At 44.0% G+C, this 20,725-nt stretch overlaps 1 protein-coding gene across 1 annotated transcript in view; it reads right to left on the bottom strand.

Annotated features, from left to right (window-relative positions):
• The window catches only part of CACNA1A (calcium voltage-gated channel subunit alpha1 A), a 368,926-nt gene that overhangs the window by 187,873 nt on the left and 160,328 nt on the right, over nt 1-20,725 (bottom strand). Inside the window, exons 6-7 of the mRNA XM_084838533.1 lie at nt 2,613-2,704; nt 1,445-1,597 (exon numbers count right to left, since the gene is read on the bottom strand). Coding sequence (XP_084694659.1) covers nt 1,445-1,597; nt 2,613-2,704 — 245 coding nt within the window. The remainder of the gene's footprint in view (nt 1-1,444; nt 1,598-2,612; nt 2,705-20,725) is intronic.

The raw sequence follows: 20,725 nt of genomic DNA, 5'->3' as shown, positions 1-20,725 counted from the left end.
TGAGGGGGCACTAGGTAAAGTGCCTTCTGGTAGGCCCCATCCTATGTTGGTGGGCCCCAGTGGTTTTACTTGGCAGAGGCAGCTGTGAGCATCAGCAGCACCTCAATTAATGCTGAGTTGACTGGAGCCACCATTTAACGTTCCTTATGCTCTGGGTCCTTGTAGCTAATTTAAATCCAAGACCTATCCACCTAGCACAGGGGACCTAGGGCAGGTGTCAGCACAGCACTGGGTCCTGCCATGCTTTATCTGACATTTGTCCACATAAGCTGACTGGAGAGTTTCATGGCTAGTTTACACATCCCTTGTGCTCAGGGGGAGTGTGCCTGGAGACTGCTTGTTTATAACCCTAGTGGAAAATACGCTCATGATGAATTGTCATGTGACTATTGTATCATAAAAATAGGTCACATTTTTACATGCCATAAAATAAGCAAATTGAATTACATTTGGTAATGTGGAAAATGGCAATACAGTCTCATGGTGCTCACATATGAGGACACTGTGAGCCCAAACTGAAAACAAGTGCTTACAAATGCTGGGGCCATGTGAACTAGACCCTTCTTCCTCTCCTCCATGGTAGAATAGGAAGACCTGAGTTTACAAACCCTTCAGAAACATCTACATCCTGTACTGTGGACAATGGGAAGTGTCACATGGGACCTGCATACACCATTTTTGTATTACATAGGGTCAGAAAGGGCTCTAGTAACACATAATGGTTTGCCTGATGCCACAGAATGTGCTGGCAGCACTGCAAGAAGCAAAAACCAGGAATTCTGGTTCAGAGCCTCCATGTATGTACCTCGAAATCAGGCCCAAGGTTTCCCCCTGTCAGGTCTGTGTCCATCCTGTTTTGCAAGCCATTTGACAGACATACTAATCGGTTAACTGAATTCATTACATTTACTTGCTCCTCCCTTGCAGGTCACCTACCATTAAAAAAAAATAACTTTTTAAAAATGCTGCATGGATGGTCAGTTGCTTGAGCATTCTGTTCAGCACCTTATTTGTAAAACAATATTTAAAAATCCAACAAAACACATTTTTTTAACAGCTGTGGGGGGGGGGGGCGTCCAAGAAGAGGGAGGAGGAAGGAAGCGACAGTGACACCCTAGGGACAGCCAATAAGCATTCTCTATGGCTGGCTTCTGCAGAAACAGGAAGAGCTGGTTTCTCCTGAAGCTGATCCTGAAGGAAAGGCTATACCTATGTACAAAACGTAGTGAGTGCCATTACCCAGCAGGCTCACCATTTGTTTTATGTACATCTGTACTCAGCTTACATTTCTCCCTAACTCTAAATGTGATCACTCAGTATCCCCTCCCCTGGGCTCACTTTATTTTAGCAGATGGCTGCCCTGCCTGATACCTTCTGTCCAGCTTCAAAATAACCAGGACAGAGAAAGAGGGAAGACAGGGAAACACAGTTACTCTTTACCTACCTGTGTGAACATCCTTGCAGGCAGTGTGAAATTTCCCCATATAAAATTCTAACCCTATGATTGCAAAAATAAGGATTGCAAAAAATAGGAGGAGGCCAATTTGTAGCAGAGGTATCATGGCCTTCATGATGGACTTGAGGACGACTTGTAAACCTGCAGGAAAAAGACAGAAGGCAGAGCAAGACCGTCAGAAAACAAGCATGCATAGAAATCTCAACAGGGGTAGGGAGGGACCTGTGCTCTGCTCCCTGCTTTGGGCAACTTCCCAACCTCTTCTTCCTAACCTGGATTCACACTCTGCTTATGGAATCCAGAAGTAGCAGAGACAGGAGAGTGAGAGGAAATAGGTTCCCTATGCTATATACAGCATGTAGACAATTTATATGTCCAGGTTTTTTTTTACTGGTGTATGATTATTAGGCGAAGGGGTCAATTATATACATCTAGCAAGAAGAGATCCTAACCATAGAGAAGAGTGAAGCAGCTGATATTTGGCAAAGATCACTTTGGAAGGTCAGTCAGAAGGGGACATATCTTCACGAGTTTAGAATTCTGGTGGATCCTCCAGTGTCAATTCTGATAACCACTTTGTGTTGGGATAGGCCCAGGCAATGTTTTATTTCCCTTATTTCCAAATCTCTACTATGGAAAGAGATTGGAGACCCACACATCCTAGAGATTTCTCCTAGTATACAAGAACTTTGGAAATATATCTAGTGAAGCCACACTCCTGGCTGAAGGAGGGTAAGAGAATGAGGGATAGGCAGTGCAACATTAGGTATATTTACTCAAAAGTCAGTCCCACTAGGAAATTATTCATCAATTGTTACAAGCTGTATGGTTTTCATTTGAATTTTGGAAAATGTGCAGTGGGCGTATTCCCAGGAAACCATCAAAACGATTGCAGCCTGGATCTCAGAAGGAGAGGACTGATACTTTGCCTAGGCACTGGATTCCATGGGAAGGTGGTAGAGTAGAATGTGGGTTCCCAGTGGGTGGTGGCAGGGCTGGGCACTGGAGCTGTAAGAAGACCCTGATTTCACGGGAAGACAAGAAGCAGCCTGGCTTGGTTTGGGTGCTTCAAAGATGGTAGTGTGGATACTTCAAAGCATAGTGTTTCAAGAAGGGTGCAGGCTAGTTGTAGGTCACAAACTGAGGACTAACTCACTTGGGATTCCCGACACTAGCTTTAGCGGCCGGAGCACACGAACTGCCCGCAGAGTTCGCAGGTCAAATTCAGTGCCAACTGTTGCCAAGATGCTGCAAGAGAAGGAGAAGAAAGCATTGGTATGGAGAACTTGGGCTATTTCAACAGAGCAGAGCATGAAGAAATGTGGCTTTTCCCATGAGGGCATCCGAAATCCTAACTGGCGCTGCTTGCAAGGGAACCTGGTCTCCCCAAAGCATGTTGACAATTTCATACTTCCCATTCTTATGGAAGTTAGGTCTATGGGTAAATATACAAAATCCTGTTGATCTGCTGTGGAATGGATTAATTATCAGGAATAACTATTACTCCTTGATTCTGTACCCACAATAATGAACAGATACTAAGTTCATCACTCCAACAACAAACATTAATTGCATTAAAAGAGTGGGAAAATAAACCATCAAAGAGTTAACAGCATCCTTTAACTGTGCTGTGCAAAAGCTTCACATGTACAGAGGCTTCATGTGCATATGAAGTTTCCCCATCAATTTGTCTACATGACAGGAAGTTTCCCTTGCTAACGAAGTTGCAGAACCAGTAAAATCAATGTTAGTGACCTCTAACTGTGACTGAGAGCCAATGGCCTTCATGGTGGCCCATGATGGAATGTCCCATTAATTATTATTATTATTATTATTTTGCAAATAGCAGCTGCAAGGCAGACCAATTCAAATAAGGAGCGCATTGCAGAGTGAGGGAGGTTTGGGGGAGGTGAACACTTTTTACTACTTGTCCTATGAAATCACCCTCCCCAAACTTCTATTTGCCCCATTAGAGAAAACACGTACCAAGAAAATGAAAGAATACAGTGTTTCCGTAGACTATTGGGTTGGGAATGAGTATCTGTTGACTATTCCCCAAGGGAAAAAACTCAGGCCTGTCCTCATGTGCACATGCCTCTTTATTTTATCTATATGAAAGTTATAAATTGCTTCTAAATTAGAACCCTAGCTTTCTCTCCACATGCATGTGAAAAACAACCAGGAGCAAAAAATCATATGTGCCCATCATCGTGCAAAAATGCATTAGTGGGAACTGACCTATACATGGTTCAAGTTGCTAGCTTTGTGGGCTCTAGACTACTACATTGGAGGCCAGCCTTTGAGACCATCGCAGAAACAAGGAAGGAGGAAGTGATGCACTGAGGCAGGTTGTATCGTGACATCACTGGGCCAGGCTTCACTCTCTTTCCTTCAGTGTCGCAGCACCCACCATCGCTGCCCCTTAGTGGCAGTGTAGGCAAGGTTGGTCACTACGAGACCAGGTAGAATGGCATAGGAGGGATTACTCACAATTGGGCTCCTGCTTCAGCCATATCCTGCAGAACTCTTATGTCAATTAATAAATGTGGCCCTGGCTAACCATTTATGAGTCTCGCCTCTTTATGTCCAGCATGGTCACAATACAACAGGTATATATTTTTTTCAGTTGCTGTGACCATGAGAACTGCTATGACTTGTCCAATGTGTACTAGGGGTCAACAGCTGGAACCCCATGGACCAAATCCAGCTCTATGGAGGAGGCCAATTCCTCACCACCACCACCACCACCACCAAAGTTGCTTACCTGGAGGCACAGAGAAAGTGGTGTCAGTAGCAACCCCACTCGCTGGCAGAGAATTTTATGGCATGAGCTTGAAGCACTGGCCAGTGACCCTCACTCACTTCTCAAAATGGTCCACCAAGAAAATTAGTTGCTGACCGAGGACACACATCCTGGTCCATACTAACATTTTCCCACAACATCACTGGCATATGTATGGCCAACATTGAAGCAGCTGGAGCTACAACTGCTTCAATGTAGGAGAAATGAACTGGGTAAACCAGCCTTTAGCTTACGTCCATTCCCCCAGGAGATCTGGTTGACTTCCTCTCTCTGTGCTTTAAGGCATCAGATTAAAAAAAACATACTGCAGAGGTGGATAACTTGTGGCCCTCCAGTTGTTTTATTTACAACTTCCATCAGGCCAAGCCAGCATAGCCAATGATGAGGATTTATGGGAGTACTAGGCAAATTATCTGGAGGACCACAAGTTGCCCATCTCTGCCATACTGTATAAATGCTCCTTCCAATAAGATGTGTTCTGATAATCTCATATTTGCTTTCTGTTTTGTAAGTGCTGCTGTTGTTGTTGTTTATTCTTTTACAATTTTATTGGTATTGTTTTTATTATGGGTTAGCCACCTTGAAGATCATCTTTTAGAATGAAAAGGCAGGCTATAAATATTTTAATAAATAATTAAGGGCTCTGGATAGGGGTGAATGCTCCTTCCTTGTTCTCCTCGACCTCTCAGCAGCTTTTGATACCATTGACCGCCTGGAGGGGTTGGGCATTGGAGACACTGTATTGCGGTGGTTCTGGTCCTTCCTCTCCGGCAGGTACCAGAGGGTAGCACTGGGAGAGGAGGTTTCGGACCCGTGGCCGCTCACTTGTGGGGTGCCACAGGGTTCCATCCTCTCCCTGATGCTATTTAACATCTATGTGAAGCCGCTGGGGGCTATCATCAGGAGGTGTGGTGTCATCAATATGCAGATGACACGTAGCTCTACCTCTCATTCAAATCTTCACCAGGGTTGGCTGTGGAATCCCTGCCCAAATGTCTGGAGACGGTGAGTAGCTGGATGGGGAGGAATAAGCTGAAGCTGAACCCTGACAAGACCGAGGTACTTTTGGTGGGAGACAAGGGGAGGTTGGGGGATGTTGACCTGGTATTGAATGGGGTATGGCTACCCTTGAAAGACCAGGTCTGCAGCCTAAGGGCCATTTTGGACTCCCAGCTGTCCATGAAGGCTCAGGTGTCAGCTGTGAGCTGGGCAGCACTGTATCAACTCCATCTGATATGGCAGCTGCGCCCCTATCTTCCCAACCATCTGCTCCCATCGGTAGTACATGCCCTGGTCTCCTCTTGTTTAGACTACTGTAATGCGCTCTACGTGGGGTTACCCTTGAAGATGGTTCGGAAGCTGCAGCTGGTAAAGAACGTGGCGGCTCGCTTGATTAAAGGCAGCCACTGGTGAGATCACATCATTCCAATGCTGAAGGAGTTGCACTGGTTACCAGTTGTTTTCCGGGCCAAATTCAAGGTGCTGGTTTTGACCTTTAAAACCCTATATGGTTCCGGCCCAGCCTATCTTAAGGAGTGCCTCCAGCAGCACCAGACAGGCCGCTTAACAAGATCAGCCTCGGATGGCCTTCTCTCTGTCCCATCAGCCAGGACAGCCAGACTGGTAGGGACGAGGGAGAGGGCCTTCTCTGTGGTGGCCCCCACTCTGTGGAACTCCCTCCCTAGGGAACTCCACCATACCCCCTCTTTAATGAGCTTCCGCCGCACATTAAAAATGTGGTTGTTCAGGCAGGCATTTGGGATGGGTTAGGGTATTTTAGAGAATGTTTTTACTGTAGAATTTTATTGTTTTAAACTGTTTTATTATATACTTTGTACATCGCCCAGAGTGGCTGGGTGACCAGCCAGATGGGCGATTAATAAATTTAATTTAATAAATAAATAATAAAATCTTCAGTTGCCTTTGACATAGAAAACACATTGACACCCAGCTTAAAGCAACACTTTATATATTTGAAGGCTGTCATTTCCCTTTTGCTCACTTTCATTTTTTCCTCCTACCTACCAATCATCATTCTCCATAAATGGCTTGCACCCCAGCTTCAACTAATTTAATCCACTACCCCTTCCCAATAGCTGGGAATGATTCCAGGAATTTTGCCTATGATTGGTTTAGTACTACAAAAGAAGATGATTATCATTATCATAATCTCTTCATTTTACTGTAATACTATAGGGATCCTAAAACACTGGCAAGACGTAAACATAGCAGGATTTTCCCCCACACTGCATAAAGATGTAGCAATCCCCTTAGCAACACCCTTTCACTGATAAAGCAATCCTCCACCCCAACCCCTGTTTTTGCCTCTTTCTAACTTAAAAGTGGCTGCATTTTAGAGGATAGTAATTGTGTTGTAATGAGATCTCTTGGCTCCAGAATTAGAAGTTATTCTTGCTGTGTTCCTATCTTTTTTTTTATGGTAATTAAAAGCTGACTCAGATGGCTCAGTGAGTAACTCTGATTAGGAACCAGTCATCTACTCTGGCCAATGAATCAGCAGAGGGGAGAGCGAAAGGTGCATGTCACACTCTCAGACAAAAGGAAAGGTAGAGAACTTCCTAACTGTAGGCTAGCATAATCCATTTGTGAAATATATGGCATCTGTATCACAAGGTAGCACTTATCCTGGAGTTCACATCACATTCTCTTATCACAGGTTAAAGTGGGGTGGGAATTAGTTGCTAATCCGTGAACCGAAACTAGTTCTTACATTACACACAGGCAGGGAAGGAAGACTGAAGAATTGTATTAGGCTTCTTTCCACACTTCTGCTGCGATGTGCAATGTGAAATTTGCCAATCTAACCTATAATGAGCTCCATGAGCTCTGTGCATCCCTTGGGACTCACACATCTGGAATGAAAAGGCCATGTAGGTGAAAAGGCCACGTATGTGAAAGTCGATTCACACATTCATTCATTCATTACATTTCTATCCCACCCAATAGGCAAAGCTCTTTGGGCAGTTTACAAAACTAAAAACCTTAAAAATACAATATTGTACATAATATCAAAAACCATTTACATGCAAACATATAGACAGACAGCACACACACACACCACTAACAATCTGAACAATCGACAATAAGAAATCCAGGGCCTGAATTAAAAACCTTATCGTATGCTGCCAAATGACTGAGAGTAGAGGTGGGTCTTAATCTGGCACAGAAAATATAACAATGTTTGTGCCAGCACACATTACAGCAGAATATTCTTACCTTCCTATATGAAGTGGTATTCTGCATGGATCCAGTGGAGGAATACATCCAGCGATACATCCCTAGCTGGATTGGGGCAAATATATTTATCTTAAATATCCTGAGGCACTGAGATACAGCTGCTGGGCCTCCCAACCCACTCCTCTACTGGTCCCCTCGCCCCACTCTCTCTTCCTCCCTTTGCTGTAGCTAGTGATGGAAAGAAGACTGGTGTAGGAATGGGTGGGAGTGCTACAGCTGCATCCTATTATTATTATTACATCATTAATGTACATAGTACTTCACAGTGTTACATAACAAACAAAGACAGGTCTCTGCCCTAAGAGGCTTACAATCTAAGTTTTGACAGAAGCAAAAGGAGAGAGATGAGCGAAAATGGCAAGAGTGAGGAAGGATGGATATGAGCAATTGCAGTGACACGTACTTAGCCATAACCCAAGCTAAATTTATGCCAGCAGGAGCACCGTAGAATTTGTTGTATGTCCCCTATGCCAGCGTATCTCGAGAGACACCACTGCTATGGGCCTTATGTCACGGTAATATCAGAGTTATAGTAGCTCAATTATGCTGGCAGAGGGGCCAAAACAGGGCAGAGTTGGGGGCTTGGGTGGGGGAGAGAAAGTTTACTCCAAATCTTATGTTTCTCCAGCCTCTGCTAACAGTTCCTACACCAGCATAACATGATGCCAATGAAAGAATCATAGAATTATAGAATCATAGAATAGTAGGGTTGGAAGGGGCCTACAAGGCCATCGAGTCCAACCCCCTGCTCAATGCAGGAATCCAAGACAGAGCTTCCCTGACAGATGGCTGTCCAGCCTCGTCTTGAATGCCTCCAGTGTGGGAGAGCCCACTACCTCCCTAGGTAATTGGTTCCATTGTCGTATTCCTCTAACAGTTAGGAAGTTTTTCCTGATGTTCAGCTGGAATCTGGCTTCCTGTAACTTGAGCCCATTATTCCGTGTCCTGCACTCTGGGATGATTGAGAAGAGATCCTGGCCTTCCTCTCTGTGACAACCTTTCAAGTACTTGAAGAGCACTATCATATCTCCCTTCAGTCTTCTCTTCTCAAGGCTAAACATGCCCATTTCTTTCAGTCTCTCTTCATAGGGCTTTGTTTCCAGTCCCCTGATCATCTTTGTTGCCCTCCTCTGAACCCTCTCCAGTTTGTCTGCATCCTTCTTCAAGTGTGGTGCCCAGAACTGGACACAGTACTCCAGATGAGGCTAACCAGTGCTGAGTAGAGGGGAACTAGTACTTCCCGGGATTTGGAAGCTATGCTTCTATTAATGCAGCCCAAAATAGCATTTCCCTTTTTTGCAGCCACATCACATTGTGGGCTCATATTCAGCTTGTGATCGACAACAATTCCAACATCCTTCTTGCTTGTAGCATTGTTGAGCCACGTATCCCCCATCTTGTAACTGTGCATTTGGTTTCTTTTTCCTAGGTGCAGAACTTGGCATTTATCCCTATTAAATGTAATTCTATTGTTTTCTGCCCAGCGCTCCAGTCTATCAAGATCACTTTGAATTTTGTTTCTGCTTCCAAAGCTATCCCGCCCAATTTTGTGTCACCTGCAAATTTGATCAGCATTCCCTACACCTCCTCCTCCAAGCCCTTAATAAAAATGATGAAGAGCACTGGGCCCAGGACTGAGCCCTGCGGTACCCCACTCGTTACCTCTCCCCAGTTTGAGAAGGTCTCATTGATAAGCACTCTTTGAGTCCGATTCTGTAGCCAACTGTGGATCCACTGGATCGTTGTTTCATCTAGCCCACTTTGAGCTAGTCTGCTCATCAGGATATCATGGGGCACTTTGTCAAAAGCTTTGCTGAAGTCGAGGTATATTATGTCTACAGCATTCCCACGGTCCACAAGGGAGGTGACTTGATCAAAAAATGAGATCAGATTCGTCTGGCAGGATTTGTTCTTGACAAATCCATGTTGGCTTCGAATAATCACTGCATTGTTTTCAAGGTGCTTCCAGATGGATTGCTTTATCATCTGCTCCAGAATTTTCCCAGGGATTGATGTCAGACTGACTGGTCTGTAGTTCCCAGCTTCCTCCTTTTTACCCTTTTTGAAGATAGGGACCACATTAGCCCTCCTCCAGTCATCTGGCACTTCACCTGTCCTCCCTGATTTCTCAAAGAGAATAGACAGCGGTTCTGAGAGTTCTTCTGCCAGTTCCTTTATTACTCTAGGGTGCAGTTCATCTGGCCCTGGAGATTTGAACTCATTCAAAGTAATTAGGTGTTCCTTGACCATATGCCTTTTGATCTCAAGCTGCAATCCTGCCCCTTCAGCCTGTACTTCACCTTTGCCAGGGGGGTCATAGACCCTCTTTTGGGAGAAGACTGAGCCAAAGTAGGAATTGAGCACCTCTGCCTTTTCTTTGTCATCTGTTATCGTTTTGCCATCATTATTTAATAGCTGAACCACCATTTCTTTCCTGTCTTTTACTATGCACGTAGCTGAAGAAAGCCTTTTCGTTGTTTTTAGCATCCCTCGCTAACCTCAGCTCGTTCTCAGCTTTAGCCTTCCTGACGCCATCCCTGCAATTCTGTGCTACCTGCCTGTACTCTTCCTTTGTAGCTTGGCCTTCTTTCCACTTCCTATATGTGTCCTTTTTTGTTTTCAGGTCATCTCTAAGCTTTTTGTGAAGCCACATTGGCTTCTTCTGTAGTCTCCCACCTTTTTTTCTTGTTGGAATTGTTTGTAATTGTGCCTTTAGAATTTCCTTTTTTAAAAGCTCCCATCCATCTTGGACTCCTTTTCTGGTTAGCGTCGCTTGCCATGGGACCTTACTGATCATTGTTCTGAGTTTATTAAAATCAGCTTTCCTAAAATCCAGGGTACGCATTTGACTACACTTGGCTTTTGCTTCCCTTGGAACCAAGAACTCAAGTACAACATGGTCGCTTTCCCCCAGAGTTCCTGTAACTGCTATTTTATCCACTAAGTCACCTCTGTTGGTTAGGATCAAGTCAAGAGTAGCCGATACTCTAGTTCCTTCCTCTACTTCCTGTAGGAGGAAGTTATCCGCCACACAAGTCAGGAATTTCCTGGAGGGGCCATGTTTTGCAGAATTTGTCTCCCAACAAATATCAGGGAAATCGAAGTCCCCCATTACTACTACATCATGCTTCCTTAAAACATTGGCTATTTGCCTTCAAAGAGGCAGTGTAAGTTAAAACTCTCCTATTGAACTCAATGGAAAGTCCAATGCACTGCCCACCACCTCACCCCACTCTGCTCACAGCGTGACAGTGGAGTGCAGGAACCAGATTAACTGTAGCCAACCACAGCACATCCACATCAGTATATTAACCCTAAAGTGGGAGCCCATAACTCTGAGGTTAGGGTACATGGCATAGGTCTATATCATGTCATGCACACATGGACTACACAAGGGGGAACTTTGGTGATGCAAACTATGGAGAAAAGGCACTTTGCACAGAAAGGAAGCATTTTGTACAAACAGTCCGGCCTTAGAACAAATATAGGAAAAGCAGATTGCTGATGCTTGTCTTCTCAGAACCCTTACAGGTATCCTGCCTCAGGACTCCACATGCAAACACTCAACAGAAACTTCTCAACTGGATGGTTGAACATCCCTTAACTGAATTAAGTAATCCTTCTTCCTTCAATAGCTATTAGCAGTGTCTTCCACAGAGGAGAAAAAAAATGCAGTATGTAGAAAGGGGAAGGGGAGATGGAAGCCATATCCCCCCCCCCCCCGCACACACACAGTTGGTGAACGCCAGGGACTCCATTCTGACTATGCTACTGCTGGTCACGCACTCATCATCACTTTACTTTGCAGGATCACAGCCTGGCCAAGTGGAACAGAACAAACACCCACTACACACAGAATTCCATTACAATTGCATAAGGGGAAGTGGTAAATATTGTGACTATACTCTCTCTTCCAACAGAGAAAGAAGTTGAGGAAAAGAATAGGAACTGTCCATGAGCAAAATAATAATCTGGCTGTACTATTTATGGAGCTGGTAATGATGCATCTGCTTGGAGATGAGACATCTGGTGTACACGGGGCTCAGTAATGATGAGAAGCTGTGGTGGGTCATGCCCCCATCCATCTTGCTTCTCTAGAACTTTGTTGGCTCAGATACATAAGAGGGAGGGCAGAACTAGGTGCAGGGTAATAGTCAGGATGGAAAGACAACATATTTGGGCAAAGGCTGACTATGTAAGCATGGATACTAGACCAGAACATTCACTCCTGGTAAAAGCTGCATTTTGGGGACAGTGGGAGCTGTTATGCTTGCAGTATGGAGAGTGAAGCCATTCTAGAACTGGTCCTCTATAAGTCTTATCCCTTCTATGCATAGAGCACAACAGCTGAATTTCTGCATTGCGTGAGTAGTCTCTGAGGTATTTGAGAGATGCAAAACCTGTGTGATGGTTGTGCTGCTGTTGAGCTTTTAGTGCCTGATTTCATATGACAGATTCTTTTGTCCTGCATGTGAATGCACAGGCCTGGATCTAGGTTTAGCATTCCTTCTTGGCCAGATACTCTAAAAGTCAGACTAGAGAGAGAGTAAACAGAGTCAGCGTTGGACTACTTCATGATTTGCCTGGGGACTATGAAGGAGATGGAATAAAATAGACATAAGAAATCATACAGAGGCCCATCCCTGTGTAATTTTTGAGAAGAGTAGCATATTTTATTCTGCCAGTAAAGTATTGTTAAACTCGACTGATCAACAAAAGGCACCAGAGCCATCCAACTTGAGATGGTGTTGAGCTAAGGGTACCACGTACCATGTTGAAGCCAGCCATAAGAAAGTATTCACAAGACACCAGCTGTTTCTCAGCAGCCTTGCATTTTTCTATTTTTAATGACACAATTATCAAGGCCACTGAGGCTATAGATGCCTTTAAAATATGATCATCAGGAGAATATTTATAGTAGGGTTGGTGTTAAACAGCCTGCCCTGAAAAAGCTTTGGGTGAAATGATTGTCACCTTCCCTTCAGCAAGGAAGGAAAAGGTGGTAACAATGGCTCCCGCATTATAAATCCTCACATATCCCAAATAATAAATGAAGTTCTCAACAACATTATACATAGCATATCATCCCAAAGACATTATATGTATACCACAAGAGGTCACATAACCACAGTGGACTCAGGAGCAGGGCAAGGTGGATTTTTAAAACTCCTTGTCCATTAACAAGTGCTGTATAACTGATAACAAAAATAGCAGCAGTGCTTTGTTGTTGTTGTTCAGTCGTTCAGTTGTGTCCGACTCTTCGTGACCCCATGGACCATAGCACGCCAGGCCTTCCTGTCCTGCGCTCTCTCCCGGAGCGTGCTCAAGTTCATATTCATTGCATCCGTGATGCTATCTAGCCATCTCATCCTCTGCCGTCCCCTTCTCCTTTTGCCTTCAGTCTTTCCCAGCATCAGGGTCTTTTCCAGGGAGTTTTCTCTTCGCATTAGGTGGCCAAAATATTGGAGCTTCAGCTTCATTATCTGTCCTTGCCAAAATAAAGTCTCTCTTAAGATAGAAAGATGAGATTCTCTGATCCAATAGTTTAAATTAGAACAATTGTTTATCAGCTCAAGTGCGTGATCCTAAGCTTGCTTACCTGGAAAGCAGGTCTCATTGAAATCATGGGACTTGCTTTTGAGTGAATATATTTAGAATCTAGATATAAGTCTTTAGTGCTAATGGGAGCTTTTCTTCCAATGCAAATAACAGCTGGGGAGGGGGATTTTCATCAGGGCTGTGGCAGGAAGGAAAAGGTACCCCTCCCCACCTCCAGTTCTGATTCTGATTGCCCTCTCTCTCCCTTAGCTGCAAATAAAAGTTTCAGGCAATTTAAGATGATGCATTTAACCTGGGGCCCTTATTTGCAAATGAAAGGGTCAGAAATGAGTCTGAATGGAGCATGCTTCCTATAGTGCTAGAGCATTTAGGTCAGCCCTGATTTAGGCCCAAAGTCATGGGGTTTTTTGGCAGCCCATGGTATGTCCCTACTTGTGGAGAATGGGTCATCTGGTACATTCCTCACAAGCTCTCAGTTTTGCCTGCTACTGCAAACTGCTTCATGTGGAAAATGAACCTAGGATTGTCATTCCCCCCCACCCCCTGCCCCTGGCAGAGCTCCTGTGCTTTGAAAAGGTGAGTGGCAAGCATAAATATAAGGGGTGATGTTTTCCCCAGCATGTAGATGAAGCGATGGGGAAAGCTACACTTCATGAATTTCAGTTTACTATGCAACTTTTCAAGGCACAAGAGCCCTTAAAAAAAAGCTATATATTGGCAATCTTGGCAACCACGACAACCTGAAAGCAGGGAAAAGGAGTTTCAAGCACTTTCAAGCACAGCAGTTATGTAAATTAAATAAATATTGGAGAGTAGCAAACCCTCTATTGTCACACACACATTTCTTTCAGCTTTGCTCTAAACAGATTATTCTTACTGGCATTAGAGATATTCAGCCTCTACAAACAATTAGTTGTCTAAATCACAAAGGTGACCCGTTAATTACTTCCAAAGAGATAGCAGTACTAGTCTGTTGCAGCAAAAACAATACAGTCTTCTGGCACAAATAAACCTGTTGGTCTTTAAGGCACCCTTCCTCAAACTGGTGTCCTCAGATGTACTGGACTACAATCCCTATAATTCCCATCCAGCATGGTGATTTTGGCTGGGGGTGATGGGAGTTGTATTCCAGCACATCTGGAGAGCACCAGGTTGGGGAAGGTTGCTTTAAGATGCCACAGCCAGGACACCTTGTTTTTCCTTAATTACTGGTGTACTGGATCCTGCTCAAATTAGCAATAGCAATCCACCACTCTTTACCCATGCATTAGCTTCCTTCTGCATGTACTTGAGGCAACAAAGGTCAGTTATGCGACATCATATGAGGCACTCCTCCTTCAAGAAGATTAATCTCCATGGCTGATAAAGTAAGGTGTAAGGCAGCCCTGACTGCCTCTGTTAGATACCACTCACATGTTTCCAAGTTGTTCTTTAGAGTCATGAGAATTAGGAACTTGCTATTTTAAAATGAAAATTGCAATTGTTAGGATGCCAAATGTGCTAGAAACCAGGGCCCCATCTACATGGCTTTCACCCTTCACCCCATCGCAACTGCCAGCATTGCAGCTTCGAATTAGCTTCTGGTGGTATACACTCAGGATTTACTGCGTGCTTCCTTAACAGACTCCTCCATGCCCTCTTTTTTGCCATTATACTTTAATGCGCAGCTGTGCAGTCCTGTGAGCATGCGGGTGTGACACTTCAGTGGCTGTTTTGTATTTTAGGGGTTCTGTTGTGTATTTCCATCCCTTGTTAGGTAAAAAGTGCGTGTTCTGTGCTCCTTCATTTCCACGCCATCTGTTTGTCAGTTCCCCAGCCTGAGACTCTCGTGATGTTTGCGTGAGCAGTATGTGCCTACCCATCCCTCTGAAATGGAGGCCAGAGTGACATTGGTCCTCCCCCAAGACCCCTCTGGCTCTTGGGTACTGAGTCCGAAAGCAACTGTTATGAAGATACGAAGCTGCAAAAATGTGATTAAATAAATGAAAACGCCTCTCTGTGCGTCTGTAACTGCACAGCTGCGAAGGGACAGGGGGAGTAAAGAGGCATCACAGAGTGACAAGGCACTATGCATGCCTACAACACACCCACCACAAAATGCGAAGTCGGTTTGGGGAAGGGACAGACAGCTCACAATCGCAGGGAAACCCTCAGCAAACCAAAAAAATTGCAGCAAAACACCTCCCTGGAAATCCGCATTTTCCAGGAGAAAACCATGGATGGCTGCAAAGTGGCAACTGCGTCATCTGTCCCGAGGGACCTCGACTTGCAGCTGCCCCAGAGTAAAAGATGGGGCCCAGATTTTTTGCTTGTGACGTGAACCAGCAGATGTACATAACATCGCCACCATAATTATTTCTCAGATGGATTAAATACTTTATATGCATTCAGTTTTATTCCTGATAGATGTATGACAACAACAACAACAACAATAACAACAACAAATAATAATAATAATAATAATAATAATAATAATAATAATACAGTAGTAGTTGTAGTCGTATTGGCATTTATATAGCACTTTCAATGGTTGAAAGTGCTTTACATACATTAACTGGATATGATCCATACAAGTCAATATTATTATGTTGAAACTGAGGGATTGAGAATGAGAAATAATGGCTTGCCTAAGGCCATCTTGTGAGTTTATGGCAGAAGATCAAAGCTAGGATCTTCCTCATTTATAGCTCAGTCTCTTAGCAACAGGTCCAGCCTCAGCACCTGGAACCCTTGGGCAGCTGCCAACACTCCCCGCACCCTGGCAAGGCCCACTGGCACTGATGCCGTCCCTAGGACACTTATGCTGCCATTTTAAATTTCCCACAATACCCCAGAGTGTCTGATGTTGCATCTTTCTGGAGCATTGTGGGAATGTAAAATGGTGTCTTGTAGCTGCCTGCTGCTCTTGCGAGGGGCCACATACAGAGTGTCAGATCTAATTAGCTTTAAGCAGATATTTATCAGCTTACTGACTGACTCAATGTCAAACTGAGAAGGGTGTTAGCCTTCATTCATTTGAATTTGAAGAGTCACCCACTGAAGTAAAAAAATTAGACAAGACAAAAAGAAATGTGCATTTTGTTCACCACTTAAGAAAAACATGCCCTTGGTTGTGTGGGCCAACTGTACAAGTAAACAGGCTGGGAGAAAGGGCAAATGTAAAAACACAGTACAGGGTTATGTACTGCATGGCTTCTGTGTCACTGAGGCCAACTTCTGCTGGTAGACACGATTATCAATAATATAAATCAATTTTCCAGTGTGGGACATGACAAGGGCACTTTACTGAGGCCCCCTGCCAACGTGGAGTTGACCCTCTTTTGCCACTATGCTCAAACAGCAATCATCTCCCCCTGAACAATATAAACACAGGGTATCATAATGTAAACCTGGAATATCTAATCCATAATCCATTTTTGAGATTGCATATTGTTACCTGCAGTATTCCCTCCTTTTAGCTATCCTTCCCCTTCCTTATTCGGTTTGCATAACTGAGCATTACACCACATTTCATTTCTAACTGTGCTATTTTCCAAGGCAGGTCCCAGTTTAAGCCTGCCTCTGAAGGCAACATGGACCTACCTCATGAACTCTTGGGTGAAATGATCAATACGTAGAAATCCTTTCACTAGGCCAAACCAAAGAGGGATAAGGAGAGACTTGCAGTGATTGGTTAAAAAGCAGTAAAGTGAGCAATTCTCAACAGGCCAGATTTCTCAGAATAAATTGATAGCTGACCTTTTAGGAAAGATATTCACAGAAGATACATCCTAGAGCAGTCTCTCAGAGACTGTACAACGGGCACAGAGAAAGCTGCCTTATACCAAGTCAGACATCTGGTCCATCTAACTCAGTGTTTCTACACTGACTGGGCAGTAGCTCTCCAGGATTTCAGATAGGAGCCTTTCCCACCCTTACATGGAGATGCCAGGGAATGAACCTACCTGACATCTTTTGCATGCAAGGCATGTTCTCTGCTACTGAACTATGAAAACTAGACTTTGGGGCAATACAATCCCTATGTTAGAATTAGGTCATGCCAAATTCCTATAAAGCAAGAGATGGGGTAGGGGTGGGGATTTACATATCCAGGCACCATGCTTTGGTCCCTGGATATGTATCAAAGAAAAATAGTTGGGGAAAAATTCTTATACAGCGGTGGGTGGGGGGCAAAATTACAGGTCAAGAAAGGTTCAGCACCCCCTCCTATTCACCCATGTTGCATTTTAAATTGCCCACCAGCCCACCGCTCTATAATAATTATGCACAATCTGCATTTTAATACATTAGCAGTAATGGCTAGTTTTCCCCACAGTCTGCTGGTTGAAATCTGCTTTTAGAACCCTGGAGCAAATAGCAGAAATTTAGTTTGGTAGAGCAGTTTATACACATCCTTCCCACTAAGGGGCATAACTGGGTTGCAAGTATCCCACAGAAAAGATAGTAGCTGGAGTGCAGCTGATGGAACAATATGTAGCTGAATGCATTACAGTAACCTCTGGCATGGGAAAGAGATGCAACAGCAACAGGAAGACATAATAAAAAATAATGTATAGTTTTAAAAAATGGAAAGAAATTAACAAAAGCTCCAAACACTGTTATTTCTATCCTACCCTTCCAACTCCATATGAGATCCTCAGTGTGGCTTCCTTACAACATCCAAAAAGCAAACAAAATGACAATAAAATCAACCAGCCAAGAAATAAAACTTTCATTTCTTAAGTATTATAATTTGTATACTGTATTGTCATGTACAGATTGCTTTATGATGTTATTCCCATTTTAGGTGCAGAACTGAGGCCCAGGAGAAATAGTGACTTGCCCAAACTGCTCACCAGGTTTAGAGCAAAGCTGAGATTTGAAACTTAGACATTCTAGATCCAGGTGTGATGCTCTTTGCTCATGGTAACTGCCACCCCATCATTTTCCTCTCTTTATAATATTTTGTTTTAAAAGCCCAAAGCAGTTCTTGCCAGTTCTACAAGGTTGTACAGAGACTGTAGTTCAGCTTTGGGGTCATATGTAAGTGCTCAAAACTCACTTTGTCTGAAATTCACTTTTCTACTGTGCACCTTTAGAAGTGGTTACCATGAGGCTGGGTGATACATAACTCTATGCACATTGAACGTGTTAGCCTCCAGTTCCTCTAAATGAGCACTGGATTGCTATTTATCCTATAGCTGTACTGTTTTAAAAACTTTTTATTGTAAGCTGCCTTGTGAGGCAGGGCAGAAACAGCAATAATAATATCCACTGGTAGAAATCTAAAGGGCCTCAGTAGCAGAGAGGGCAGGACAGGTGAGGGGTCTCTGTCGATACTCCAAACCCCGCACCTTCTCCCAAATTCTAAAAAGCCTTGGGCAGGGATTAGGTATACACACTTATCTTATGCTACTGGGAAATATGCCCATTGGTAGAGAGCAGCAGCATGCTAGCCCTGCGCCCGAGGCAACTCACCTTCTAGACAGCCAATCCAAGGAGCTGTCTGGCAAGATAACACGGCCAGCCAGCAAGGGTGCATGGGAGCCCAAGCACTCCCAGGCAGCACTGCACTGGCCACCCCAAGAGCTTTCCACCTAATAGTTTGTGCCTTCCCTATTCCCCCCTTTTTCCTCCCCCACTCCACCTTGGACGCTTCAGAAGAGAAGAGGATGAGTCCTCCTTTAACCTCTAACGCAATCATGGGGGTGGGAAGAGACAGTATTTTTGGTGTGCTGTTTTAGCCCCATTCCCTCCCCCAACAATCACTTTAGGCCTTCACTTTGTCCCTAAATTGACACTGGGGGGGGGGGGGGATTGGGTTCATGGCAAGTTTCTCGGAGCCCAATCGTTTCCCCAATTACTCAATTGTTATATGAGGATGAGGGGAAGCTTTCTTGGAGTAAAGTCCATCTCCTCTAGCAATCTGTGGGGGAAAGCTACAGAGGATAGGGAGGGCAGAGGGGGGAAGTGTTCTCCATCTCCACACACACACACACTCACTCCCTTTCAGGTTCCGATTTTCATTTTCATTTCCTTTTCATTTATTATATTTCAATACTGCCCCATAGCCGAAGCTCTCTGGGAGGTTCACAAACATTACTTCTGGTTCACTTTCCTCTCTATGAGCCACTGCAAGCACTATTAACCACTGCAAGAGTGGTTCCCAGTCTCTAAAATTCAGGTACTGGAACTACAATATGGGGCAAACCAGAAGCTCAGTTTGAGCAGGAGGAAAGGAAAGTCATGTTGCTGAGGATCATTTGACTCATCAGCTGTGCTGCAATACTAAAAGCTGAGATCTAGATTCCCAGAAATACATAGCATAAAACCGAAGCTCTCTTGGCTAGGGATCCAGTACTGTAAGGAACAGAGGCAGGGCAGCTGAGGTTAAATATAAGATGGAACCTTGCTGAAGAAGATCAGGAGCTTTGCATCTCAGAGAGGACAAAAGAGATAAATGGATTCGCACACCTTGGGTGGGTGGGGAAGGACTTATTTGCACTATGATGTTGACAGCAGATCAGTGCCAGTTTGAGTTATCTGTGATGCACACCTGACCTGCTGCATCTCAATCCACTCTAAATTTGCTCAGGATGTTCCATGCTGAAATCCTATAGGAATCAGCATATGCATGATGTGGCCCAGAACTGACTGTTAGAAGAGGGGAATACTTCAATGCTTCCATTTCTCTCACTACAGGAAGGATATTTGCATGGCCATTGTGCAAATCAAACATTTTCCCCCTATTTCAAAACAAGACATTTGGGCTGGGAGATTTTCTTTTCTTTCCCCCCCTTTTTAGAGTTGAAGCTGTACAAGTGCCCAAATTGATCCCCAATAGCCATTATCATGAACAATTACAAAATAAACAAGAAGCAAGCATGATTGCATATTGTGCAACAGCAGTTCAGGGTTGTTGGGGTTTTTGTTTTTTGTTTTACTTTTCCTTAATTTCCACAATTGCACAAAAAACTCTCTATGATATGAAAAAATACAGGGAAGATAAATACACAGCTGAACAATTCTCTGTCATATATAGATACAGAAATACAGAAAGAGGACAGCATCTGGAAAACATGGCAAGGCACCTGCTCTGGAACCAGCTTACAGAATATCTTAGCTGTGTGTGGTTGAACAGAAAATACAAGTCCATATACACAGCTTGGAACCAGTGTGTGTAGCAACCAACTTACCACCCTGCTGGGAGCCAGACAGAATCCCAGCAGAGCCTATGATCACCCCAATGAGGTGAGGTACAGATCAGGGAACATCACCAGAAGTGTGCTGGGATGGAGGACACTACAAGGTCAAAGAACCTTCATGAGTGGAGAGAAGTTGCTTCTGGATGGGTGGCCTATTTCAAAATTATAATACACCAATATGAGGCAAGAGAAAGAAAACTAGGTTCCATGGAACCCTGCACCATTTCCTGATTATGTGGGATGTGGAGCTTGTTTATGGAAGTGTGTGTGTGTGCTTGTGTGTGTAAATATGTACACACACACACAGGCGGCGTTCAGACTTCATGATAACCCATGATGGTTTAATAAGTTACCCACAGTAGCTTATTTTTTAAATAGTCCACGATGACCCACCACAGAACCAGGCTAATAAGCTACAGTGAGTAGTTCATTAAGCTATTGTGTGTAATTTGGACCCCCGCCCGT

Source organism: Heloderma suspectum, chromosome 2 (assembly GCF_057233095.1).
Source record: "Heloderma suspectum isolate Gila_16-S chromosome 2, 16-S_ref, whole genome shotgun sequence".
Classification (NCBI taxonomy): Eukaryota; Metazoa; Chordata; class Lepidosauria; order Squamata; family Helodermatidae; genus Heloderma; species Heloderma suspectum.
Note: the sequence above shows the minus strand (reverse complement) of the source record. Positions and strands in the feature narration are given on the sequence as shown.